This window comes from Lissotriton vulgaris, chromosome 9, assembly GCF_964263255.1.
Source record: "Lissotriton vulgaris chromosome 9, aLisVul1.2, whole genome shotgun sequence".
In the NCBI taxonomy this organism is placed as follows: Eukaryota; Metazoa; Chordata; class Amphibia; order Caudata; family Salamandridae; genus Lissotriton; species Lissotriton vulgaris.
In genome coordinates, this window is record NC_141697.1 from 1,232,130,953 (window position 1) to 1,232,150,520 (window position 19,568).

At 52.7% G+C, this 19,568-nt stretch overlaps 1 protein-coding gene across 1 annotated transcript in view; it reads left to right on the top strand.

Annotated features, from left to right (window-relative positions):
- The window catches only part of CAMK1 (calcium/calmodulin dependent protein kinase I), a 412,178-nt gene extending 392,813 nt beyond the window's left edge, over positions 1-19,365 (top strand). The window contains exon 12 of the mRNA XM_086939379.1: positions 13,087-19,365. Coding sequence (XP_086795505.1) covers positions 13,087-13,199 — 113 coding nt within the window. The 3' untranslated portion in view covers positions 13,200-19,365. The remainder of the gene's footprint in view (positions 1-13,086) is intronic.
- The last annotated feature ends 203 nt before the right edge of the window (positions 19,366-19,568 follow it).

The following is a 19,568-nucleotide window of genomic DNA, read 5'->3' on the forward strand; positions in this document are numbered from 1 at the left end:
TCACTGGACCGACCACAGCTGCGTCTACTTCAGCTTCAGAAGAACCACGACCCACCACCACCCGCAACAGGTTCCCCACAGGAGCTGGAACAAGATCACCGCCGAACAGCTCACCACCTCCCTCAGTCAGAACCCACCCACCAGCACAACGGATCCCACCGAAGCAGCACGCAACCTTACGAAGTGGCTGCCCGACTGCGCTGACGACCTCGCGCCACTTAAGAACCCTACCAGCAGACCCAGAAGCAAGAAAGCCTCCTGGTTCACCGACGAACTCAAGGACTCCAAGAAGAACTGCCGCACCCTCGAGAAAGCCTGGCTCCTACACCAGACCACAGACAACATGAGCGCCCTCCAGCATGCCACCCGCAAGCACCACCAGCTCATCCGCAGTACCAAGAAGAAATCACTGAAGGGGCGACTGGACAACAACACCCACGACAGCAAGGAACTCTTCAACATCGACAAGGAGTTCTCCAACCCCAGCAACAATGACATCACTCCTTCACAAGACCTCTGCGACTCTCTCGCCTCGTTCTTCCACCGCAAGATCGCCGACATCCACAACAGCTTCGGCGCACCACCAACTCACCCAACCGTCGAACCAACGCCCTCCACCACCACCCTCCGCACCTGGACCACGGTGACCACTGAAGACACAGCCCGCACGATGAACACCATCCACTCCGGATCTCCGAACGACCCCTGCCCCCCCCCACGTCTTCAACAGGGCCGACTCCATCATCACACCCCACCTGCTGGACATCATCAACGCCTCCTTCAACATCGCCACCTTCCCGGAGAGCTGGAAGTATGCCGAGCTCAGCGCCCAACTGAAGAAACCAACAGCGGACCCCACCGACCTCAAGAACTTTCGCCCCATCTCGCTCCTCCCTTTCCCTGCCAAAGTCATCGAGAAGACCGTCAACAGACAGCTTGCAGCCGGGGCGTGGCTTAGCAAGCCACGATGGCGGCTGTGTCCTGCTGAGGCTCCGCGATCGGGCTAGCATCCAGCCCAGTTCCCGAGATCGCCGGGAGCCTCAGCCCACTGAAAAGGCACCTGGGACCCCCCGTGCACTGGGGCGCCGCTTAAACGACCTCCGACGGCGGCGGACGAACAGCACGGACCGACTTCTATAAACCCGGAGCCGAGCGCCTCAATTCAAGATGGCGGGCGCGACTCTGTCCGGCGGGCACTTACGCCGCCGGGAGCTGACCCAGTGATCAAAGGCCCCAAAGGACAGAACCAACGGGCGCCTGCGAGGGGCCCCAGAGCAACAACGAGACCGGTCCCCCCGGAGTGTGCGCCGGACGGCGCTTTCCCGCGATCCAACACCCCGGCGCGCAAGATGGCGGCCGTCGCACCGGGGCTCCACTACATTGGCACTGTGGCCTCACCGAGAGCCTGATCGTCCCCCGGCATCGGCCGACCCACCACCGCGAGGTGCGGAAGGACGACGGACGTGCTGTAGGCGTGGTGGTGTGCCATTCAGTGCCCAACACCGTACGAGCGAGGGCGGTGAGTGCCCGCCCCTCCCCCCCTCCCTCAGAGATCTTGGCGCCTGTGGCCCCCCCTACAACCTCGGGGGCTCCGTGAGGCGACGAGGCACACGCCGCTGGCTGACCCGAGGACCCAGAGCGCCTCCACTACCCCGCGCCGATCGCCGGATCCGGGTGCCTGACCCTAAGATGGCGCCCACAGAGTCCTAGGCTCCAGGAGCAGCGCGAGCCTCACCACGGGAGCAGGGGTGGCCCCCTCCCAAACTCGAGACACTACCAGTGGCCGCCCATTACTCCGGAGCCCCTTTGAACTCCCACCACCTGACCTCTGGCCCTCCCGGCCGCCACTGACACTGTGCCACACGCCGGGGGGGGCCCACGGGGCCTTTTTGACACCGGAGCCACCGGCCCCGATGGCCTCGGACCGCCTCTGATGCCCTGAACTAGAAGACGCTCCCTGAGACGAGGAGGGGCCGTCCCGGAGCCTGGGGAGACAGGAGAGACCGGCTGACATTGAACCTGCCCGTGGCCCAGCTACGTCGACCTGCTGTGCCCGGAGTACACGACGGCCCGGTGGCCCACTTACCGGCACCTATGGGGAAGACAAAAGCCTCGCAGATGACGGCTGTCCCTGAAACGGCCGTCGAAAAGATGCCACACACAAGGACGTGGACGCAAGCCAATGCGTCGCAAACAGACCCTACGCTAACGGCGAAATTGGACCAGGTGTTGGCGGCGATCGAAATGTCTCGCCTCTCCATGGAAGAAAGATTGGGCGCCCTGACGACGGACATTGGCTTGATCCGCGACGAGCATCGTAAGCTGGCGGACAGGGTGAAGGAAGGAGAACGAGCTGTGACCGAGTTACAACCCGTGGTGAAGATGCAAGAGGAAGACATGAGAGAGGTCCTACGCCGCGTGGAAGCCCTGGAAGAACGCACGGTGGACTTGGAAGGACGCTCGAGAAGGTGTAACATCCGCGTTCTGGGCCTGCCGGAGGGGATTGAAAATTCGGATCCTCTGACATATGGAATCCTGGACTAGATCGTTCACCCCAGAGAGTGAGCGATCACCGTACTTCTCCATCGAAAGGGCCCACAGAGTCCCGGCCCGGGCACCCAAACCCGGCCTCCCCCCACGACCCATGCTGGCTAAATTTTTGCACTTCCGTGACCGAGATGCGGTGCTCCGTGCGGCCCGGACAGCGGGTCCCCTGCAGGTGGAGGATCAACATGTTATGGTGTTCCCTGACTACGCCCGGGAGGTCCAGCAGCGGCGATCCACCTTTCTGGAAATCAAAAGGCGCCTTCGTGCCAACGATCTACAGTACTCCCTGCTGTTCCCAGCCTGTCTCAAAGTGCTGCACAACGGGAAAGCCCTCTTCTTCACCACGGCGGCGGAAGCACAAGATTGGACTGAATTCCACTGCCCACTGCTCCCTAAGCCCGGACCCCAGAAGACACGCAACAACGACTTCAGGAGATCTAGACGACGGGGCGTGAGCCGTGCCCGATCTGGCCGTCCCAAAAGCCAGACGTCCTCCCCCACGGGGTCGCCCGACCTCACGCAAATCATGCAAGAACGATGGGACGCCCTACGAGCGGTGACCGAACTGCACATGTCACCCCCAGCATCGGACCTGGAAGGTCAACCACACCTGTTCACCCCAGAGAAAGACCGAGACAGCGATGGAACGATGTCAGGATTTGGCCCAATCTCTTCCCCCCTTCTGGCGGCACCTGCACTGGACGCTACCCTGGCCAGCCAACCTAACACCTCGTCATGAACATTGAACTATTGATTGCTGTATCCTTCCAATGGTTGCCCACTGTATTGCGCGACGTCTAGGAGCCTAGACTGCTTTGCCTGATTATTGTATGCGCTACCGAGCGATAGACTCTTCTCCTACAAGAGCCCGACCCGCGCACAAGCCCAGCAGCGACACATGCTGCCACCCCCGCATTTACCTGTTGTATTTCTCCCCTAGTGGGACACTAGTTTGGATATGCCACCTCCGGTGATATATCCTCAGTATTGGGACTGTTGCCCACCCAAGGTTTTATCTGTTGTTCTTCCCCTTAGTCCCTCCCCTACGATTGTGGAAGCTTGGCGCGCAGGAACACACATGACACAGATATGCTGGCGACTTTCGGGTATTCTAGGGGGGCCCTCACCCTTACCACGACACCCCAAGAATGGCAGTCCCACGCTCAGACGTTAACGTCCTCACATTGAACGTGCGGGGCCTACACACACCCAGCAAACGTTATTCTGTTTACGCCTACATTAGACGCATGTCAGCCAATATCGCACTACTACAGGAGACACACATAAACGCTACTGAACTCACTCGCCTACAGTCTAAATGGCGAGGGACCTTCTGTGCCACACAATATTCGGCGTTTGCACGCGGCGCGTTAATCTGGGTCAGGCCGGGTACTCCCTTCCGGGTGCTTCGACGGGTGGTGGACAAAGAGGGCAGATATGCGCTACTGGAGGGAATTCTGGACGGGCAGGGAATACTCCTTGGCAGCATTTACGCCCCTAACACGGACCAGGATAAATTCTGGGACCACCTCACGGGCGTCCTGGCCCAATTCACTACGGTCCCATGGGTACTAGGAGGCGACTTTAACTGCATGCTGGACCCCACCCTAGACCGCTCCCATCCCCCCCCCGCACATTCCCCGGCCCCCCGGCAGGCAGAACTCTTTAGGACATGGGTCACACACTGGGCGCTCACTGACGCATGGCGACACCTACACCCACTGGCTCGCATATACTCCTTCCACTCGATCCCACACAACCTCCGGGTCCGCCTAGACCGCTTCCTCTGTTCTGCACCAATTCTCCCTAAGATCACGTCTACAGAATACCTAGGCCGGATCCTCTCGGATCATGACGCCCACATTATACGCCTAACCTGGCGCCCCCCCCACCCACCGGTCCCCACCTGGCGCCTCCCTAAGGATTGCCTGACCGACCCAGTCTTCAGAGACACACACAAAACCAGCATACAGGACTACTTCACACATAATGCAAACACGGCGTCGTCGGTACTAGTGGAGTGGGACGCGTTTAAGGTGGTGGCCAGGGGAGAATGCATCAAACAGGTGGTGGGGGTTCGCCGCACCTTGGAGCGGACACTCCTAACCTCGGAGCAGGCTCTGGCCGCACTCACTAAGCGACCTGACGACTCGGAGGAACACGCTGTACTCACGGCCGAGGCTAAGACGGAATACCAGGCCGCCTGCGCTGACCTCCGGAAGTACAATTTTAGGGCTTACGCCTCCAGAGTGCATAAGGGCAGGGACAAAGCTGGGGCGCTGCTAGCCTGGATGGCAAGACAGGACACCGAAATCAAGCCCATCACGGATATTATCAACCCGGACGGTGTGCTGGTGCGCTCACAGGCCGAGATCCTTCTGGCGTTCCAACGTCATTATGCACAGGTGTACCGGGCCCCAACCCAGCCCTCCCAGTCCTCCGTAGACAATTTTCTGGACCCTCTGACTCTACCCACAATATCGGACATCGACAAGCGTTCCCTCGACGCCAAGATTGTCCCGTCCGACATCACCCAGGCGATACGGGCCATGTCCCGCAATAAAGCGCCGGGGTTGGACGGCTTCCCACTAGAATACTACTCGTCCTTTTCCCCCCTGTTGGTCCCCCGTCTCTCACGGGTGTTCGGGGCGTCTCTTCATCTTGGTAGGCTACCCCAGTCAATGCGAGAATCCGTGATCGTCACCTTTCCCAAACCCCACAGAGATCCACTTCACATGGGGTCGTATCGCCCCATCACGCTCCTGTCGGCCGACTGTAAACTCCTGGGGAGAATCCTTGTGGATCGATACGCGCAGATCATTCGCCCCTTGGTCCACCCCGACCAATGCGGCTTCGTGCCGGGAAGGAACACCTCCCAGAATCTCTGCCGCGTCTTCCATGTTCAGGATCAGGTGCATGACCGATTTCCTCGCGCCGCCTGTCTCATCATGGACCTGGAGAAGGCGTTCGACACCCTCACCTGGCCCTATCTCTTTTCTGTCCTGCGCCGACTCAATATCGGCCCGACACTCATGGCGTACACGCGCCTCTTGTACACCGATCTCACCTCTCGGGTTCGTATCGGGAAACGCATATCACCGGCATTCGGAGTTTGGCGGGGCACAAGGCAGGGGTGCCCCCTGTCGCCTCTCTTATTCGCGTTGGCGGTCGAACCGCTGGCGGTTCGGCTGCGCCTGGAGGGTGCGGAATGGGGTATTCCTCTCGCGGATGACACACATTGCGTGTCCATGTACGCGGATGATCTCCTCATATATGTCCGAGACATCGAAATGGACCTGGCCCCCATAGGGGCGACGCTGGCGGACTTTGCAGATGCCTCGGGTCTCCGAGTGAACTGGGACAAGTCCACAGTCTACCCTTTACACCCGAGCCTACCCCCCGAGAAGTCGAGCTCGGTCCGCATACGCTCTCGTGGTCCGCGGAGGCTCCCCGGTACCTCGGGGTCCGCTTGTACCATTCTCCAGCAGCCATGTTTGAGGGCAACCACCGCGTAGTACTTGCTAGTCTGCGCCCTACGGTCGCCTTCTGGAATAAACTCCCGCTGGCCCCGATAGGACGGATAGCCCTGGCTAAAATGGTGATGCTCCCCCGACTCCTTTACCATTTCACAAATTTGCCGGTTATACCACCCAGGTCCTTCTTCCGCGATGTCGACTCCCTCCTAGGGACCCTTATCTGGGGCGAGGGTCGTCACAGGGTTGCCTTGAAAACCCTCCAACTTCCCACAACGCAGGGAGGGCTCGGAACTCCATCCTTCGAGGCATACTTCCTCGCGGCACAACTCCAATGGCTATCTTACTGGACGGCGGATCGCTACCCTCAGGAGACTGTCACTCCGACCGGCAGAATCGCAACCCCGGAACTCACTCGTCTTCTCCTCCCGGGCACCAAGCCACGGCGCACATACCCCCTTCAAGTGGCGATAGCGCGCCGGTGCATGATGCGGATCCACCGGTTGTCCCCCGGTAGACCTCCATACTCCCCGCTGCTACCACTGATAGGCAGCCCTAGGCAGGACTCCTACTTCACCGCTCCGCTGTTCGCTGAGTGGTCCCTCTGTGGCATCATGGATCTGGAATCGCTCTTCGAGGAAGGCCAGCTAAAATCGCTTGACCGCCTGATCGCTGAATACGGACTCTCCCCAGGCCAATTCCTAAGATATAGACAGCTACTCGATGGATACCGGCCCCATTTTAATCTCTGCACTGGCGAGCCAGACACGCATCCAGTAATACATACAATCCTACATATGGGGGTGGGACGCCATTTAATCACCTGGTTATATAAATCCATCCGGGAACTCTCACACGCTCCTCTTACGACTCTGCGGGCTACTTGGGAGGAGGACATAGGTCGCGCACTGCACGACTCTGAATGGACTAAAGCACTTGAAGCCCCAAAACGCGTCTCTAGGAACGCCCGCTTCAAGAACATCCAATACTATATCCTACACAGGGCATACCTCACCCCAGCGCGATTGCAGAAGTTCTATCCCTCCACACCATTTCTCTGCCCCAGATGCTGCTCCCCTGCGGCAGATTTCCGACACATGTTCTGGAGTTGCCCCAACCTTCACCCCTTTTGGCGGGCGGTGCACGACACTCTGACGGAATTAACGGGCCTCACTACACTAGCCACCTGGGAGTCCAGCGCACTAGGCATCTTTCATGGTCCTAAGCGAGACCCGGTACACAGGCGCTTCGTGTCCCTAGCACTCCTGTTGGCCAACCGATGTATAACCACGCGCTGGCTTCCCCCGGAGGGTCCCTCTGCAGCGGCATGGAAGGGCGCGGTTGGTAAATGGGCGGTGGTGGAAGAAGACGCCCTTAGAGAGGAAGAAGCCAGGGGTGCGCGTAAAATTCCCATATCCATGGAATGGGCCATGCTCCTCCACAGCTTCCGGCAGCCCACACATGCAGAAGAACCACCTACTCCTCCCCCCCCTCCCACCCGTGAGAACCAGTAGCCTCTACATGGTATCTACCCTCCTGGGACCGTCCCCCGGTACCTCCTACTTCTTGATCAAACTCTCATATTTCATGCCACCCACCTCGGTGCCCGCATATACGTGGGGTGTTCACCCCCCGGCCCACTCCTTTCCCCCCCCCCCCCCCCCCCCCCTCCCTCGGAGCGTAGACCGACTGGCTCCGTGAAAATCCCCCCCCCCGACGCCCGTCGCCAGTATCCCCCTGCTTGGACCCTGCTAGCGCCCACACGCTTCTCTCCCACAGTTTTGTCCCCCTTGTTCTTAGGTGCCACCACTGTATGAACAGTACAGACCTCGATCCTACGCTCTCGAGGCGGGACCCTACATATCTGCAGTTACCCATTGCCCCATTGGGGGTGCAGACTCACTGCTTCCCGACCTGCGGACATGTGTGTACGATTTACACTGATTACCCAAGGAAATTGTAATTTTGCACCAGTTGTATAAAAACTAGAAAACGTTGCGCGCTTGGCTGTTCGTGGCTGAATGTTGAGGCCACGTCAGTAGATCATTTACACTGTACTTATATACTTTAATGCAACAATAAAACAAATGTCAACCAAAAAAAAACAGACAGCTTGCAGCCTTCCTCGAGACGAACGGATCCCTCGACCCCTCGTAGTCTGGCTTTCGGGCCAACCACAGCACCGAGACCGCCCTCATCGCAGCCACCGCGACATCAGAACCCTGCTGGACAACGGGGAAACAGTGGCCCTCATCCTCCTGGACCTCTCTGCAGTGTTCGACACCGTCTGCCACCGCACCCTAGTTCAACGCCTCAGCAACATCGGTATCCAAGAGAAGGCACTGGAGTGGATCATCTCACTCCTCACCGGCAGAACTGAGAGAGTGCGTCTCCCCCCGTTCCGATCCAAGGCCACCGAAGTCATCTGCGGCGTACCGCAAGGATCATCACTCAGCCCCACCCTCTTCAACATCTACATGAGACCTCTTGCAGCCATCGCACGCCAGCACAACCTCATCTCCTACGCCGACGACACCCAGCTGATCCTCTCCCTCACCAACGACCCTGCCACCGCCAGAACCAACCTACACGAAGGGATGAAAGAAGTAGCCGAGTGGATGAAGAACAGCCGCCTGAAACTGAACTCAGACAAGACGGAAGTCCTCATCCTTGGATCATCACCCTCTGCCTGGGACGACTCCTGGTGGCCCCTGGCCCTGGGCAGCGCACCCAAACCAACGGACCACGCATGCAACCTGGGCTTCATCCTGGACTCCTCCCTCTCGATGGCCAGACAAGTCAACCCCGTCACCTCATCGTGCTTCAACACCCTACGCATGCTCCGCAAGATCTTCCGTTGGATCCCGACCGAGACCAGGAAGACAGTCACCCAGGCACTCGTCACCAGCCGACTGGACTACAAAACGCCCTCTGCGCCGGAACCACAGCCAAGATACAGAAAAGACTCCAACGCATCCAGAACACCTCCGCCAGTCTCATCCTGAACATACCCCGACGCAGCCACATCTCCGGCCACCTGAAGGACCTGCACTGGCTCCCCGTCAGCAAGAGGATCACGTTCAGGCTCCTCACCCACGCACACAAATCTCTCCACAACCTGGGACCCAAGTACCTCAACGACCGCCTGACCTTCTACACGCCCACCGCCAGCTACGTTCGACAAGCCTCACCTTCGCCGCCATACCACGCATCCGAAGAGCTAACGCCGGAGGCAGATCCTTCTCCTACCTGGCGGCCAAGACATGGAACTCCCTCATCATCCACCTCCGGCTGACCCAGGACCATCTCGCCTTCAGGAGACAACTCAAGACCTGGCTGTTCGAGCAATAGCAGACCCCTTCCCCCAAGCGCCTTGAGACCCTGCCGGGTGAGTAGCGCGCTATACAAGTGTTATGATTGATTGATTGATTGATTGATGATCAACTGATCAGACATAAGTGAGAACTGATGCAAAAACAGCAGTTGATGGACAGAATGCAGAACAATGTCATACATTCACCCCAGTGCAGAGATCTGGGCCTAAATCCATGGTTTTGTTTGCACTCCACACCACCCCAGTTCAGATATGGCCATATGCAACTTGTTGTTTTTGCATTTGTCACCCCGAGTGGGTAGGGTATGCTCAGACGTGAGTCCCATGCTCTCCACACCACTAGACTCAAGCTATCCTGGCTGATGAGGGGCGATGCTCTGAAACCGGTCCTTGGATGCTTGATTCCGGTCCAGGAAAGACATGGCTTGGCAGTTCGCGCTGGACTGTTCCCATGAGGCACAGGGTCAAGGCTGATTTGCATATGGCCATGTCTGAACTGGGGTGGTGTGGAGTAAAAAAAACGATGGATTTAGGCCCAGATCTCTGTACTGGGGTGAATGTATGACATTGTTCTGCATTCTGTCCATCAACTGTGGTTTTTGCATGAGTGAGAACTGAGGCCACTGCTCGCAGTCTCACAATTCCAGCGAGGACACCAGTGGTACAATCCTGTTGACCACACCAGACAGTGCCACAGCAGCTGTGTATCCATTGAGCAGATAACACAAGGTGTAAACTCGAAAGACCCTATGTTCTGGATTTTACCATTGGCTTTAAAGCACTCTTGAGTTGGAGCTGTGTGCGTTTCAACTGCAGTGCGAGGTCCCCTTGTGGTCGCTTCTATGTCTGCATTTTGTAACCTGGAGAGTGTTAAAGAAAAACTCAAACACACATTTATGGTTGTTTTTTTAAACATTACTTTGCATTGCCATGTCAATTAATCCATCAATCAAAAAAAAGATTTATAAAGCGCAGAAAATCACCCATGAGGGTTTCAAGGTGCTGCAGTTGCTAACTGCTTTTTTTAAAACAAGGGTAAAGCAAGGAGAAGACACTCAAAAACATGTGGGAAAACAAAGAGAAAGCAAGGAAAACAAGGGAAAATCAAGGAGAAGGCATTCATAAAAAAAGTAAAAAACAAGGACTTTGTATTTAGAAGGAATACATTGGAATATGGTTATTGATAAATTATTCTAGTGGCTTTTTTGACCTAGTCAATAGGTCTGCTTTCTCTAGGTTGATGTGCTGACCCTGTGTTAAAGCCAACACACCAGACTTTAATAGTTTTCTCTTCCGACCCTTTGACAAAGCCAGTAGGTCTGCCTTACTTTAAATGACGCTTTTTATATTGTTAGTTTACAATGCAATCATTGCAAACCCTTGTCAGATGTAAGGGAAATGAGCGGAGGGACCTTCCGCTCACAAGGGAATATTTCAGTGAACCGACGGAAGAGTGCACGTGCTGCTAATGCACGAAGTGTAAAGCCTTGCAGGATACGAAGCTACCGCTGTGTGGTTAAAAGTTACCGAAATCTCAATACACTTAATCCTGCCACAGGTGTAAAGGTAAAATTCTGTGAACTCTTAACCAGTCCCAGTAGTAAATCGGATAAGCTGCTGCAGTCACCACTTCACAGGAGTACCACTCTGAATGCTAATTCCCCAAAGCTGGGGGTGAATGCAGGGGACAACTCTGCTCTGTGAATTGGCAGCCCACTGAGAAAATGCACATTTTGTTCTCCATTGAAAAACTGTGTTGAGAGACCCCTTCCCTTACATTTCCAAGAAGTCTGAAGTTGTTATGTACTTTTTCTGACCCTAGATGGATGTTAACCACGCCTCCATTCTCCCACTGCCCACCCCTGCATGTGGGTGTCATTTTGAGGGTGCCTGGCAAGTGTCAATGGAGCCATTTTCAGCAGTAAATAAATGTTTACTGCTCTAAATGACTTTGCAAATTGGGTCTTTTGTTTTTGACTGCGCCCCAAGAGACGGAAAGTAAATCTCCAAATTCAAACCACTTATTAGTACTGCTTCTATAAACTATTACAATTATTACATCTCCATAAATATAACATAAGAAGTGTATTTGTAAAATGCACGTTCACCCATAAGCATCTTGGCGCTGAATAACAGATGTTTCTTGTTACCCAACTCAATGGTACTCGTTTTATCGACCTCAGATGGATGAAAGGCTGAGTGGACCCGCAGGGATTTGAACCTGTGACCATGAGGTCGAACATAGCCCACTGCAGTGGACGCATTAGTCCACTGAGCAACCAGACCCGGGGAGTAAACTGAATAATTACATCTGGAAATAATATTTAAAGCAACATTTGTTACATGGAGAACAATTTGTCAGCAAAATATGGGTACTGCGTGTGTCAAAACAGGCTGTTGACCCTGGATGCTGCATCTATCCTCTAGAAAATTTTGAAAATATGAAAAGTTAAGTTACAAAAATGCATCTATTTAGATATCCAGTGAGATATTGATGCAAAAACTCTGGCAATGTGGCCCAGCACCTTTAAGCACATTGGGCTACTTTTGTTGAGCCCTTGAAGTGCAGGCCATCAAACTTTAGTTCATCTGTGCCTTGAGCTGATCAGTCAAGCCCCCCCTTCTCAAGCTGGTAAGCCACGCCTACTTTGCATGATATGCCAGACAACCCCAGGTAGGCTCGGCCTCACTGGGGTTTGTCAGTGAGATGTATCTTGGACTATACGGCACAGTATTGGCTGTTATTACAGCATCAGACCACAACATCGCCTCCTCAGCATCATGGGCCGTTGCATCATTTGGGAGGTAGCGCCCTTATGAAACTTCTCTTTTTTTATACTTTTTTAAAATAATCTTTCCCTTACACTATTGCTTAAAAAATAATGCAATGCTTTAGGAGACAGTGGAGCTAAAGTAGTGCTCAGGCAATGTAGGGATGGTATATCTGTGCTCTCTTAAATTAGGCAAGCGAGGGAAGGAAGTCCAGACATGCACCGTTCACTTATTGAGATGTGATCGGCACGACTAAAATGCTGTTGAAATGCGTCATCCAGTGGTTTCTGGCATGGATCAGGGGTGGCAGGGTGGAGGGCAGTGGCCGTGGGTGGGGGAGGGAGGAGGTAAAGGAAAAAAATAAAACGTACCTCCTCGCCACGTCTCTCCTCATTGACCCTCAACGTTGTCCCTCCGCTCCGGAACAGGAAGCATGTTCCAGGCTCCCCTGAGCCAGTCACAACACTGCAATGCAGCGTTGTGATTGGTCTGAGCACCGTGGTTCAGCGCTCAGCCAGGGAATGGGAGCCTGGGCACGTTCTCCACCCAGGCTGTAATTAAGCCAGAGTGGCGAACATGCAAAGTGCGCATGACTGTTTGGCCGGCCCGAGAGGGCCACCACTCTTGCTCTGAGAGCAGAGCAGCCCGCTCGCCCCCTGCAAAGACAATGCAGCCGGAATAAATAAAATAAGAATACCACCGATTTATTGTCATTTTATTTTTCCATGATTTCCACTGCTGAAAGCAGTGGGGCGATGCTCCTCCGCCTTAGTGGAGGAACCGCCACTGGTGTCATCCAATGTTGGCAAGCTCCTCTGGCTGCCTTTCTACCCAGATATTGCAGTTATGATTTTGGGGCTTGTTAGTGGTGGCACAGAAGAGGTCCGTCATGTGCAAATCAATCTAGTTGTTGAGTTCGTTTGGGAATGTGCTGTCGCTAATATGACGTTTCTCTTGCAGGTTCACTCTCTGACGGTTGTAAGGACTGCGGCTCGCCAAAATCACCAGAAAAAACTGAAAACAACTCCTTAGGGTTCGGATCCCACCGTTGCCACCATTCCAACCGGGTTTGAGGCTGGCCAGAGTGCTCTGCTGACAATCAACGGCACCAGAAAGAACCAGGCCATGGCCGCTGGGTGTGGACTCCGGCTCGCTGTCCGCAGCATGGCGCACTTCTGAGGAGGGCAGGCCAAAACTCAAGACTATCAGTGGGGGAGGGCAAAGGGGATCACGGAAAAGTGAGGGTGAATGCTGTGGGGAAAGAAAGCCTGCTCTCTCTAAAAACTAGGCCTGTTCTAACCTCCTGCCCTATGACGAGTCCCTTGCGGCAAGGGCAAGAAAGGAGCTTGGTTATGGCAACGGGGGCCACTGTTTTTTGTTTCTTTGTAATGCTGTTACCTGGTGATTGTTCTAAGATGTGGGGAAGGGATTTTTTAAACATAATTTCTGTACTAAAATGAGGATTTAGGTTCCCAGGGATAAATTGCTGCTGAATTTTAGCTTTCTATTGGTGGAGGAACTGACGAAGGATCGGAAGCTCACGGCTAAGGTGTAATTTTGTTACTTTCTGCCTGCGGAGAGCCACGCATGGGGGCAGCGTATTTTAGGACCCATGCTGCTGGCACAGTTTCAAAGGGAAATGGGCAGCGACAGGCTGAGAAGCTACTACTCACCTTCGAAATACATGTATTTTTTTGGGCAGAGATATGTTTACAAGGAAAGTGATCCGTAGCGCAGAAAAAGTAAAACGGAAAAATTGTCAGGACACTAGTATGATTTTGGGAAATTTTCTTACGACATTTATCAAATTGCCTGGAGATTGTGTACAGGTGCACTCACCTCTGCCCCCGCCCCACCTCAGAATGTAGAGTTCTGGCCTACAGAGATCGGTGGAGACTATTTACCACACCACATCACAATGTCGCGGGGATCTTGGCGACTGAGGTGCTCCGCGGTTGATGCTTAAAACAGGGCTGTATCGTTTCGTAGAACATGGCATGTGGAAGATTTAAGAATTGTTTTTGTCCATTTGTTTCCATTTTGGTTTATATATGTACAACATGGCTTAGGGTGCCATTACTTGGAAAATCTACAAAGTAATGTGGTTCGTAACTGGCAGAAGGAACGCGACCCAAGCACTTTAGTGGCCACGTTTGAGGCATTATTGCCAGGTAAGGTGGGAACCCCTTCAGAGAAAGGTGGGAAGTTGCTTGCCAAAGTATGAAAGTGGTGTTTGTCTTTTGAGCTCAGCAGCAAAGACAAAGGGTGTTGATATGCTACTACTGTTCACAAGCTGATGTCAGAGACTAGCTCAATATTGTGTGTCCAGCCATGTGCAGGATCTGAAGCAAGGGTCTGTGGGAGAGAAAGGTGAGGCACTATGAGCAAAAAGATTGGAAATGAGCGATGGGATCAGAGGCGGCAGCTCCTACCGGCTGCTGGTTGGATCATAGGGAAAGCTGGGTTAGAATATCTTCATTTTTAATACACAACACTCACTTCTTTCATACAATGACTACAAAGGGCCATCAGTTGTATACTGCAAACCGACACTAGGTAGCTGCCCTCGGGTAACCTTCGGTGCCAGTTCAGAACGGGCCACCTGTGTTAGGCTCCGCCCCATGTCTTGTGTCTCCTTGCAGTCACTAGCCAGCCGGGGACATTCCCTGGTTACTCTGCTGTCTCTGTCATCAGCCTCATTCGTACATGTCAGTCACCGAGGTGTAAAGTGCTTCCAGGTTAAGAGATCAGCGTATGCGTACATTTAGCCATTTAAAAGTATAAAAGTGCTTCAAGATATAGATCATAGAACCAGTCGCCAATGATCTAGAACAGGTTTTGGGAATACATAAATATACCAATATTTTCAGGGGTGCTCGGATTCGAGTAACGCTTCTCAGCGTTCTGTTGATTCCTTGCACGTTTACATGCCACCAGACTCTTTTGGCCAATGTGGTCTCGGCTCATCTCGAGAGATTTAGTTTAATTTAGCCATCACGCACCCATCGAGGTCGCCAAGGCCGCCGTGCCCCACAGTAGTACTGTGCGCAGTAAGACCGCTGGAGTGAAAGTGACAACCTAACCATAGCGGATTGTACAACTTGTAGCAACTTCTCTGTGCTTCCGTCTTGCCGGATCTCAGCTCTTGCTACATTGATGCTTCTTTGAGCACCACAGTATTGAACCAACGTGATCTGTGCTATTTGCTGAGCTCCTGATTGGCCTAGCTTACTGGAAGCACACCGTGAACGGGTTAAATGTCTCACATTACTGTTGTTATCTTCCAAGAAGTGAGATAGTACAGAGCACTTTACTAATCTTGCATTAAGAAGCTGACTCTTAATTTGTTATTTCGCACATGGCGGTTTCGAGTAGACGTTCACTTCTTCCATAAATCATATGAAAAAAGGGCTACTATATATTCCTTAAATTTAAGTGCCAGGCAGAGTCGGGCTTGGTCTGTTTTGTGTCAGCTTTCAGGGTGGGCAGCAAGGCATTGCTTTAGTGGTCACTTCACCAGTTCTTGCCCTGGAGCCTGATGGCCCTGTAGCTCAGCAGACCTCCCAATACCAAGCTAAGCGGGACGGGCAGTTGGTCACTCTTCTGTCCTGTGCATTCTATAGGCCATCTGATGCCATCTGAGACAAGACCCCCGCGTGTGAGTCACTGATCCAGACACCACCTACCTTCAAAATCAAGAGGTTGTCCCAAAGACTGTTTGACCTCTGCCCTTTCCATCTCACAGGGGGCTGCTACATGTTGTAAACTGGATTCAGAGGGAGCGGGGGCTCAACTCCTTTATAGGGAAGGAAATTGAGATGCCAAAAATGTCATTGTTTGCACGAAAATTGCTGCCAAATCCATCCTCAAAATATTCTGGGAAACTGATGAAGGGGCTTCATCTGTGTGCATAAAACTTGTACTTTTATCATGTTACAGAGCAGGAGTCCAGTGGCCTCAGGGCTGGGAATAGCTGAGTGCAGGGATGCTGAGGGGAATCACTGGTTTTGTCCTGTTTACTTACAGAAAATATGGGTAATTGTCAAAGAAAGCGTATGATTTTCTCTTTTTCCCCTATAATGTCGCCCTCTTTCTTACTGAATGCAAACAAATCCTAACAGCGACCCCGGTGTAATACATGGTAGTCGGTGTAATACATTGTAATCGTGCAGTAGATAAACAAACCTGTAAAAAACGTGCACATGGAGAATTGTAATCACCATGGAAAATCCTGTGCAAGGTGTCAGACCTAGCATGTAATAAGAAGTTGACTTCAGAACTCACATGTAATATTACAGTCGAGTTCTGATGTTACAGTGCCCTCTGTGGATGATGCGCTGCCACAGGCTGACCTTTCACCTTTACACCCTAAGTCAGTGCAATGAGTTCTGATGCCGTCCTGGATGGGGGAGGGGTGATCCCCATGATTGGGGCACCCGGACGCCATCTTCCGACACAGGGCTTCATTTGTAAAATATTAAGTGCCAGGGCCCTGACCAGGAGGCCCCTTCAGCTTGCACCACCCATTGCCCCGTCATTGCTGCCAAAACCACTACTGACCATCTCTCACGCCTGCAAGTGCGACAGTTCAGATTATTCCAGGCCCCCAAAGCTAAAGGAATGGCTGTGGAGGCAGGTATGTGTAATTTTTTAATGTATATTGTATTCATAAACAACCATTGTTCTGCTCACCTCTGAATTAGATGAGCAGCACCACCATGTGGCAGTCTGTCCTAAGTGCTGTGTTGACAATTACGTTTCTGGTGCTGAGCTCTGGAAACCACTGGTACAAGTTAAGCACTGTTCCTACATGTTTTTCTGGTATGGAGTGGCCTGTGCCGGTGCTGTAGCCTCCGGAGCATGTTGGCCATGATGACAAGGGTGTTCCAATGATTAGGAATTTGTGGGAGGTGCGCATGTGACTGTGAGTGCTGGGGTTCGAAGGGGTTGACAACACCAGGGATTTGGGAAAATGAGGCAGGTAATAATTTGTCCAGAGTTATGATACTGTGTTTGGAATTGGAATGGCACTGGGTGTTGGCTTCATGATTGTCTGCCATGTGAGGGAAGGGAAAACAGGGCAGGTGGGGAGGAGTGGAGAGCGTGACAGGATAGGACTGAGACTGCAGGGAGAAAGCACGGCCATTCATTGTGAGTAAAAAAGAGACCCCTATATTTACCTGGACAGTTAATGTCACTTTGGACCTCTGTCACCTTCGAAAGCCTCTCGTCTCTCAGCCTCCAAGTGGTAAGGGAGCTCCCCTTTCATTTGATATAGTCTAAATATGTACAGTGCGCTTTGGGGTACTTTACCTCTTATATTCGAGATTGGTCATAGCATCACAAGGTCTGTCCTACTCCAGACAACACATACACACACAGGCATGTGAATGTATCTGTGACATACACATGCTCATTATGGGAATCAGGGACATAGGTGACCAACAACCATAAGTGCGTAAAACTACACATAGGGTGCAGGATGCTTGCTTCTGAAAATCCCTGGAACAGAGGCTTGCCCCGGAATCAGACTGGCCACGTAGGGAGCGCACAACGTCCACTCTTCTGAGACAAGATGTCTCCACTTTTATATATATGATTCTTCCAGTGTTGATATTGACCTATTAATACCCGGATGTTGAATGCACACACTGGCCACCACACCCCACTAGTCCACCCATTTCTGCTCCAACACCACAGAGTGGGTCCTCTGGCCCTGGCTGTGGGATCCCTCTCTGTCTGTCTCAGGTCTTGTACATTTTCTGTCTAACCTTGTCCTCTAACTCCTGCTGAAACATATAACCACAACACAAGAAAGCATAAATGTACACATTATTGTGCTCTTTGTTAAATTGTAGAAGAAGGACGTTAACTATCTTTTGGATTTTGGGAGACAGAATATCATGTAATATATGAAAGAAAGTACGCTTAATCTTTTTATAGGAGGACCTTGCTGGTCACTTTGGAATCATATGACCATATAAACTCTATAGGATCATCGAACGTCTTGGCTTGCAATATGACGCCTATATAGGGTTAGTAGCACATAGCGCTTAGCATTCATAAGTATGCCAACATCCTTAAGGCGCTCCGCGACGGAGCAGACAAGCTGCAAGGCAGGTCATGGAAGGAAAGTGTGGATGAAACAGCTTCAGTGGGTGTTTGCAACATCTGAACAAGAGAGTCCAGGTCACTATTCAGGCTTTTGTTTTCTGGACAAGGGTCAGGTGTTAAAAAATGAAAGCCACAGACCTCTGAGGAGTTCCGCTGAAGCAGTCGGTCCCCCTTCCTGTTGTGGCGCTTGGTCAGGTCCACCATGTTGTGTTTTGTGCGCCCTCCACAGACATAGGTGGGATGGACTGCTCAGCTCCTTGTTGTGCTCTTGTGTTCGATGTGTTTGGCAGCAGAGTCCATTTCAAAAGGTGCCACTCGCATTTTAGTCGCCACGTTATGCCGGCAAGTCCATTCCCCATTCCACTCTGACTAAAATACATTACTGTCCTGCTTCCCTTAAGTGGTCTCACCACTTGCACCACCTACGGCACGATGAGCCACTTTTTACTCCAAGTAGCACCACTGCGGCCTTCCTTCCTTCCTAAGGGTATGCTTGTCGCTGCCAGCTACACCAGCTGCAGCGGTCGCCCCTTCTGCTGCTTAGCCCGCAGGGGTACCCCGACCAGTCCTGCATTGTTGGGAGCTTAGCGGGTGTGGTGGCCTCAACAGGCGAAGGTGCAGAGACCGCTGCACACAGAAAGCTAGGACTTTTTCTCTTGCAGTCTCTGATTGGCTGCAGCAAGTCCCAGACTACCTAGCGGGGTCAGCTGCACGCGCTCCATCCCACCCCTGCACGTGGCTCGCTCAAAGCCTGCCACGAGGGCCCATTCTCATGAGCGTCCCAAGTGCTTTCCATGTGAATAAAACTCCTTCAGTTTGATCCAGGGAGGTGAGGTCCATGTTGGGGGGCCGCGAGGGTCTCACTGCACCCCACCTCTGTACCACGCCACCCTCTGGTCGCAGGAAGGCACTGCTGTCTGAATCTCGCCCGGCCCTGCATCCTGGTGTTTCGACTTTTACGCATGTTTAATGAGGATTTTTAAACAAAAATGTTTCTATTTTATTGCTCGTTCTTGTATTCAATGACAGAGGCACGTAATGACGCTGAGGCTCTGCGTTGCTTTCTTTGTAAATGTATATATATATATAAATATATATAAAAAGGTTTTGATGGTTTTACTGGAACCCACGGCTGTGTTGTTTTTTTCCCCAATACTGCTACAGAAAAGATTCACTGCATGTGGTTTGCTCTGTAATTCACCTGCACATCCTAAATGAAGTTGGAAGCTTCCGGTGTAGTCCTTAACTTGGTACCATCACCTGGGGGTTAATGGCCTGGCAGCCAATCACAGAGCAGTAGGCTTTCGTGTGATGTTACGTGTGACTGT